The 8,463-nt window shown below is 54.9% G+C and overlaps 2 protein-coding genes across 2 annotated transcripts in view; one reads left to right on the plus strand and one right to left on the minus strand.

The window, feature by feature from the left end:
- LOC135326937 (olfactory receptor 14A16-like) overlaps nucleotides 1–1,415 on the plus strand; it is a 39,950-nt gene extending 38,535 nt beyond the window's left edge. The window contains exons 4-5 of the mRNA XM_064504579.1: nucleotides 456–594; nucleotides 1,324–1,415. Coding sequence (XP_064360649.1) covers nucleotides 456–594; nucleotides 1,324–1,415 — 231 coding nt within the window. The remainder of the gene's footprint in view (nucleotides 1–455; nucleotides 595–1,323) is intronic.
- A 4,136-nt stretch (nucleotides 1,416–5,551) lies between these two features.
- LOC135326938 (olfactory receptor 14J1-like) lies at nucleotides 5,552–6,367 on the minus strand (the record flags this gene model as incomplete). The annotated part of the gene is made up of 1 exon (XM_064504580.1): nucleotides 5,552–6,367. A coding segment is annotated over one exon (816 nt), but the record flags the coding sequence as incomplete, so codon positions are not given.
- Between the last annotated feature and the right edge of the window lie 2,096 nt (nucleotides 6,368–8,463).

An 8,463-nucleotide genomic window follows, 5' to 3' on the forward strand; every position in this document is an offset into this window, starting at 1 on the left:
ATGCCAAGGATTTCTACCTTTGAGGAACACTGCCCAGGGCTGACATCTAAAAGAAAGTAAAATCCCTACAAAATCCCTAAAACTCTGTTCCTCAAACCTCATCCTTCAGAACTGGGAGTGAAGACTCTGAAAAGCTCTTCTACATGGCAAGTGGATTTCACCTCGCAGGAACTGTGACTGTCAGGGCTAGTCACCCCCATTCCCCTGTTCCCACTCCTGCGTAGCAGGACTGAGTCCTCTGGAGCCCACGGGCAGAGGTCTCTACTCCTCACGGCAAGCTCAGCCAGTGCAAAGTGGAGCTCAAGCAAGGGAGCTGCACAAAGATCCTCTCAGTAAAGAGAGAAGGAATGTGTGTGTGTGTGGGGGGGTTGTATGAGTACCGGAACATTCTGGGGATTTTATTTGCTTGAAAAAAATCTCTCCTAACTTGTCAATGTCTTTTCCTCTTTGGACAGTCCCCCATGCCTGGAGAGAGCAAAATCTCCAATGGCAGCTCCCTGATTGAGTTCCTTCTCCTGGCATTCGTCATCACACGGGAGCTGCAGCTCTTGCACTTCTCACTCTTCCTGGGCATCTACCTGGCTGCCCTCCTGGGCAACGGCCTCATCATCACAGCCATAGCCTGCGACCACCGCCTCCACACCCCCATGTACTTCTTCCTCCTCAACCTCTCCCTCCTCGAACTTGGCACCATCTCTGCCACTGTCCCCAAATCCATGGCCAATTCCCTGTGGGACACCAGGGCCATTTCCTACCTGGGATGTGCTGCCCAAGTCTTTTTCCTTGTCTTCTTTTTGTCAGCAGAGTATTCTCTCCTCACAGTCATGGCCTATGACCGCTTTGTGGCCATCTGCAGACCCCTGCACTATGGGACCATCATGGGCAGCAGAGCTTGTATCAAAATGGCAGCAGCTGCCTGGGGCACTGGTTTTCTCTATGCTGTACTGCACACTGCTCACACATTTTCAATTCCACTCTGTGAGGGCAATGTCGTGGACCAGTTCTTCTGTGAAGTCCCCCAGATCCTCAAGCTCTCCTGCTCAGATGCCTACCTCAGGGAAGTTGGGCTTATTGTGGTTAGTCTTTGTTTAGTCTTTGTTTGTTTCATTTGCATTGTGGTGTCCTACGTGCAGATCTTCACTGCTGTGCTGAGGATCCCCTCTGAGCAGGGCCGGCACAAAGCCTTTTCCATGTGCCTTCCGCACCTGGCTGTGGTCTCCCTGTTTGTCAGCACTGTCATGTTTGCCTGCCTGAAGCCCCCCTCCATCTCCTCCCCAGCTCTGGATCTGGTGGTGGCTGTTCTGTACTCGGTGGTGCCTCCAGCAGTGAACCCCCTCATCTACAGCATGAGGAACAAGGAGCTCAAGGAGGCCCTCAGCAAACTGCTTCAAGTGGTACTAGTTCAGCAGCAATAAGCTGCCCATCTCTCCTCACATATCATTTCCAATTCATCTCAGGCAACTCTTTTGTTTTGAGTGCTCTCTCTGTGACAGTCATGTTTGTGAACAAATGTTTGAATGCATCCCACTTCTCCAGAGACACAAACCCCATGTGTCTGACTGAGAGGCCTTTTGTAAATCTGCCCCTCACTGTTTCAGAGCTGGCATCTCAAATAGCATCTCTGTAATAAAAGAGGATATTCTCAGTACTGTGCCTGGAGGCTGGGCTCTTCTTCCCAAACTGGAGCCAGGAATGCACTCAGGGAAATGCACCCAAAAAGGCCCTGTTGCCATGCCTGGGTTTTGCATGGGCTACGGGGCATCAGCTCATAGAGTGATGCGTTAGGGAATGAGGGCTGGATTCAGCTGTCCCTTGTGGATGCCCAGTGCCCCTGGAGAGGGTGAGTGGTCAAGAGGTGTCTGCCGGGGACTGTCCCACATATTACAGGGCTGGTGAGAGATGCCCATGCTGCTGGAAGGGGATATGGAACGACCCAGGGAGCACAGGGGATCTGCAGGGCCAGCATGTGCCTGGAGTGGGCCGTGAGTGCTGTGCTGGGGAGAGGGGCTGCCCAGAGGGGCTGCAGGCAGCCAGGGTCAAGGATCTCTGGTCATGAGACCATTTCCTTGTGCCATTGCTGGCCCCCAGGTGTGGGGCTGATGGGGAGGCTGACACCCCTCCCTGTCCCCCCAGCAGCTGCTGTGCCCTGCAGAGGGGCTGTGGCTGTGGGGTGAGTGCCCAGAGCTCTGCAGCCCCCTGCCACAGGCACTGCTGTGGGACCACCCCAGCCTGGGCTGCTTCACTGGGCTGGGCTGAGGAGAGGGCAGGGGAGGTGGGGAGAGCTGGGGAGGGTCTGGTCTGGTCTGGAAAGGGCCTGGGAGAGGCAAAATGCCAGCAGGCAGCTCCCATGCGTGAATGGTGCCCAGAGCATGGGGAGGAGCAGGGAAATTGGGGCGAAGACCCCTGTCCTCAGCTGCACAGCTGGGGCACTGGACAGGTGATGCTTTGGTGGGTGACCAGGCTCCAGGTTCAGGGTAGATGCCAGGTCGAGGGTAGGAGCTCCGGGATTTTCATGGGCTTCAGTGCAGCTGTGACTGTGATGCAGGCAAGTGGGCAGAGCCAGGCACATGCAATTGCAAAGGCTGGGGGTGGGAAAGGCAGTGTGGGGGCTGGTGAAAGCCCTCCCTCTCCTCTGCATGGGGAAGAGCGTCCCCAGGTGATGCTGGACTCCACTTTGGCTGAGGGGAGGGGAGCACAGGGCAGGGTGGAAGAGGCAGACGGAGCCTCTCCTGATGCATGAGGGAGTTTTCCAAAGCCCAGGACTGAGCCAGGCACCTTTGGATCTTCCCCCTGAGGCTCTCCCAGCTGGGCTGATTCTGCCCTGCCCTAGGAGCTCTCATCCTGCTGCCAGTCGAGCCAGAGCAGAGCTTGAGGAGCAAGAATTCACGGAGTCACAGAAGTTTCAGTGGGGAGGGACCTCTGGAGGTCTCCAGTCCAACCTCCCACACAAGGCGAGGCTGGTTGGAGCCCTACAGTCCTCTCTGGTGATCGCTGGACTGTGCCTGACCCTGGTTACCATCCTCAAACCTGCTCTGCTTTTTTTTTCCAGGCACTGGGGGAGGGCACCTCCCGTCGGTGGGGCACTGCCCTGCCTGCCTTGTCGGCACCCTTGACTCCTGGCTCTGCTTCCCACACAGAGCAGCCTCACTCTTATTGCTCCTGACAACATACTCTTTGTAGCAGGATCCCTGTCACAAATGGTGCATAAACACTCGAGCTCTGACACAGAAAAGCCTGCTCTCCTAACTATGCATCATAAAATCAGACCCCAGTGCCTGCGCTCGCTTTTTCATCCAGCTCAGACTTTCTGTGCAGTGCTACCTGGGTAGGGGGTCCAAATCCAAAGCCCTCCTTGCACCTTCAAATTGGCTGTCAGGCAAGGGTTGCTGCTGTGGACATATATGGTCACCTTCTGTACCTACAGGCTTCTCTGGGATCTGCTCAGTCCCAGCTTCCCTTGCCAAGGTTTTCCTGACTGTAGTCTGGAGGCAGGTCCAAGGTAAAGATGAGGAGTCAGGTCAGCAGGATGGGGACAAGGTGAGGTCAGGATCCGAGAGGTGCAGGGCCAGGCACAGGCGTGTCCACGGCATAACTCAGGTCAGGCCCAAGGACAAGGGCAGCAGCTCCCTGGCAAGGGGGCAAGGCCTTGCAATGAGGCTGGTCACTCTCTGCCTCCCCTGCTCTTGTGCCCAGCAGATCCCCCTCCCTGTCTGCCTGCAGCCCCTCTGGCAACTCCTGCTGCCCCAGGGACACAGCAGCCTGCCCCGTTCTGGTGACTAGGGAAACCTGTTTCTCATTCTCATTTCCTATCTCTGAATGCTGCCCTGCTCCTCTCCTGGGGCATCCCTGCTCCCCAGAGAGCCTTTCCCAAGTCAGTGTGTCAGTGCTGGCCTGGCCATTCCTGCACCCCTGCCCTGTGCTCCCCGTAGGGCCCCTCTCTGCTCTGCAGAGCGAGTGAGCTGTGGGGCCACGGGGTGACTCCTGACTCAGCTCTGGCCATGCTGGTCAGGGCAGGAATCAGACCCAGCTGGACAGGGATCACCACCACTGATACTGCTGGCACCTGTCTGTGCTCATGGAAGGTGCTCAGAGTGACCCCAGGTCACCTGCAATGGCAGGAGATGTGTTTGGGTGGGCACTAGCTCCAGGCTGTGGTGTTTCACTGAGGGGGCAGGAATCACTCTCCAGGGCCCCTTCCCTGGGACTCCTGGGTCCCCACTGCCTCTCCAGGGATTGCAGAGCCCTCGTTTCCCCCTACATCCCTGGATTTAGTGCTTTACCTTCTGGTTACTGCACCATGGACCATCCCTCACTTTGTGAGGCTCCACTCACTGCCCACCCCCAGGCACACACTGTCCCTGGAGACCCCGTGAGCTCTCCTGGGGGCTCAGATTGCCCTCCAGAAGGATGGGCATCTCTCATCAGCACTGTCACCTGTGGGACAGCCTGGCACAGGTGATTCAGAGACCATTCCCCATCTCCACTCGCACTGGTCACCGAGAAATGAGCTCTGAGTGCAGCCCTCTGTTGCTAACAGATCACCCAGGTGCTCGGAGCTCATCCCCTACAACCCATGGAGTCCACAAACAGAACGCTAGACCCCTTAGTGGTGCAACCCCTTGAGTGTATTTTTGACTCCATCTTCTGAAGAAAGGCCAGACTTCAGGCATGTCACACAGGAGATCCTCTTTTATTATGGAAATGTTGTTCTGGAGGTCAGGTCTGGCACAAGGGTGCCCAGGGCCTGGTCCTGCCTGAGCTCACAGAAATGCACAAGGAAGCACCATGTTACAGGAGCGCTTAGGCCATGTACACACACGAGAGCACAGCAGGACAGTGTGGAAATTAGGAGAACAGCCTTGAAAAGAGAAAGTCCTGCTGCTGTTGGTGGACGAGTCTGCAGGAAAGCTGCAGCCCCCACTCCAAAGCTACAGCAAGGATATGCCTGCTGTGGCAGTAGGGATGTAGGGAGTAGTAGGGATGGTCCTGAGGAGCAGAGGGTCTGTCCCCACAAGCTGCATCCAGACTCTCCTCCCTTCTGCTCCTGCTCCGCTGTGAATGTTGGAGCACTGAAGAGGGAAAGGACCAGCCCATGGTGACAGCTGTCTGCCACCCTCGCAGGAGAAGGGTGTGAGGTCACACCCTGAGTGTGGCTAGGAGATCTGGGCTCTCCTAATGGACATCGGACTTCTGGTCTCACCCTGTCAGTGCTCATCTGAGCCTGGCTCTGGGCCTCTGAGCATCCTTGGTGTCAGTTCTGAAAGAGACACTGCAAAGGGAAACCCATTGCACTGGGGGCATCCGAGGGAGCTCAAACTAGTGGGCTCTGAGGTTCCCCCACCTCTGCTGATGAAGGGGGAAGCCTGGCTTCCTGTTTCAACATGGTCTCTGGGTCAGATTCAAAGGAGAGATTCCAGAGGAGACATGACATGAACTGGATATTTTTCTTCGTTTTTACTGTAGATGTAAAAGAGAAAAGTAAGAAAGAAGTAAATGCACAACACACACCCTTGATGCCGGATATCCTGGTGAGTGAATGAATGTGGGACAGCTACTGATGCTGACCTTGTTGCCACTGGATCACTTTCCTCAGTGCCTCCTTGAGCTCCTTGTTCCTCATGCTGTAGATGAGGGGGTTCACTGCTGGAGGCACCACCGAGTACAGAACAGCCACCACCAGATCCAGAGCTGGGGAGGAGAGGGAGGGGGGCTTCAGGTGTGCAAACGAGCCAGTGCTGATGAACAGGGAGACCACGGCCAGGTGCGGGAGGCACATGGAAAAGGCTTTGTGCCGGCCCTGCTCAGAGGGGATCCTCAGCACAGCAGTGAAGATCTGCACGTAGGACACCACAATGAAAATGAAACACCCAAAGAATAAACAGGCACTAACCACGGTAAGCCCAATTTCCCTAAGGTAGGAGTGTGAGCAGGAGAGCTTGAGGATCTGGGGCACTTCACAGAAGAACTGGTCCACAGCATTGCCTTGGCAGAGTGGTATTGAAAATGTGCTAGCAGTGTGCAGGACAGCACAGAGAAAACCACTGGCCCAGGCAGCTGCTGCAATTTTGACACAAGCTCTGCTGCCCAGGAGGGTCCTGTAGTGCAGGGGTCTGCAGATGGCAATGTAGCGGTCGTAGGCCATGACGGTAAGGAGAGAAAACTCAGCTGAACATAAGAAAAAGAAGAAAAACACCTGGGCAGCACATCCTGAGTAGGAAATGGCCCTGGTGTCCCACAAGGAATTGGCCATGGATTTGGGGACAGTGGTGGAGATGGAGCCCAGGTCGAGGAGGGAGAGGTTGAGGAGGAAGAAGTACATGGGGGTGTGGAGGCGGTGGTCGCAGGCTACGGCTGTGATGATGAGGCCGTTGCCCAGAAGGGCAGCCAGGTAGATGCCCAGGAAGAGGGAGAAGTGCAAGAGCTGCAGCTCCCGTGTGTCTGCAAATGGCAGGAGGAGGAACTCGTTGAAGGAGCTGCCGTTGGTCATTTGGTCCCACTGGGCTTTCGGGACTGTTTAAGGAGGAAACGACATTGAAAAGTTAGGAGAGATGTTCCAAGGAAAAAACAAGTAACATTTATCTTTGAAAACACCACATTACTTCTCTCTTTTCTGGGGAGGATCACTGGGCAGGTAACCTGCGTGAGCTCTGGGTTATGCTGGCTGAGTGTGCTGTGAGGAGCAGAAGCCTCTGCCCATGGGCTACAGAGCAGTCAGTCCTTCTGCACAGTGGTGGGAACATGGGAACAGGGGTCAACAGCTCTGACACTCACAGTTTCTGTCAAACTAAATCTATTCGTCATGTGGAATGGCTTTTCAGTGTTTTCACTACCTGCTCTAAAGAATGACAGCTGAGGAACAGAGTTTTAGGGAAGTTTTAATAATGTTTATTTTCTCTGAGATGTCCTTGTCATCCCTGGGAGTGTTCCTCAAAGGCAGAAATTCTCAGCATTTCTACTGTGAGTCTTGAAAACAAAAAGATTCACTGCCACTTGGTACAGAGTGAGGACAGCTTGTCTGTCTGTTAGCCTTGTTCCCAGCTGTCCTGTGCTCACACTGCTTTGAGCTGGAGGACCGTCACTCTCATACATTGCCCTAAAAAAAACCCCAGCCACTGCTAGGAGCAGAGGAGTCCAGTTTCAAAACCACAGCTGTCCAACCATTTCTCCCTTTCTCAGGGCACCAGGGGGAGGTCTCCACACTCCCCTTCTAGGCAAGGACACACAGGGCTCTTTTCAGCTGCCTGTATACAGTTGGCCAACACCATTTCCACACTCTCAGGATCTCTACAGATTCTTCAGGGGTCTCTCGGACATCACAGAAGTGCCATGAAGCAGCGGTGCCCTTCTGGAGGGCAGCTCAAAGTCTGGCAGGACATGACAGGGGAACGGTCAAAGGACCATCAGGACTGAAGATGGGCTCTCCTTAAGGGAGAGTCAGCTCAGTTCCCAGCCCCACAGACTGCATTTTCTGGAGTCACACAGGTTAGAAGGAGGCTGTGGACACCCCACTCCCAAGCAGACCCCTCTCTTGCACAACTTGCAGGGCAGGTGTCAGAACTGCAGCTGAACCCCACCCCCCCCAGGGAGTGACCCCAAGGAGCCCGAGAGAAAAACAGGAGCAGCATGCAGCAACATCATGATCCTGCTGCCAAGGCAGGCAAGGAGAGAGAGGCAGATGGGCACTCAGGAAAGCCTTCACCTTACCCAGCTGGGCATGCCACCTCACAGACAGTGACATTGCAGGGCAGTCACTCTCAGCCCCTTTGTCAGGCAGCAGTAAGCAGGCCCGTAGCAGCAGAGAGGCACCTCTCCTCTGCTGGAGGTCTGGCTGCAGAGGAGGCGGCTCATGGCCTGCACCCCATGGCTGTCAGGGCAGAGGCTCTGCTGGGTGGGAGAGGAGACATGGGAGGCTTGCTTGGAAGAAGCTGTCTGCATTGCAGGGACTGACCAAGACTTGCCCAAATCCATTCTCCCATGACGATTCTGTTGGCAGTTCCCTCTCATTCCCTGCCCTTCTCTGCTGCCTGGAGCTGTCCCTGCTGGCAGCTCTTTCTCTGTCCCAGCATCCTTTCCCAGTCAGTGCTCAGAGACCCCATCCCACCCTCTGTGTGCTCAGTTCTGCCCTACAGAAACTGCCCAGGACAGGGCACTGGGCACAGGTATCTCTGTTCTCACAGGTCCTAAGGAGCAGGTCAGAAAAACTCTTATCAGGCAATAAAGGTGCTGCCGGTGCTGTCTGTAGGCTGAGGTGGGGCTGAAGGGGTTTGCTGGAGTTTCTCACAGACCTATTGATCTCTGAGAGTGAAGGTTTGGGAGTCCATGTTCCTTGCCAAACCAGAAAGTTCTTTCCTCTTTTCTCCCTGCCAGAATTAGGATGTATTTTTTCTAGTTTTAGTAGTACTAATGAGCTTTTACTAGAAGGAAAACTCCTTCCCTTTCAATTAGCCTTTTTTTGATCGTCCT

The sequence above is a fragment of the Dromaius novaehollandiae genome, unplaced genomic scaffold (assembly GCF_036370855.1).
Source record: "Dromaius novaehollandiae isolate bDroNov1 unplaced genomic scaffold, bDroNov1.hap1 HAP1_SCAFFOLD_41, whole genome shotgun sequence".
NCBI classification, from domain to species: Eukaryota; Metazoa; Chordata; class Aves; order Casuariiformes; family Dromaiidae; genus Dromaius; species Dromaius novaehollandiae.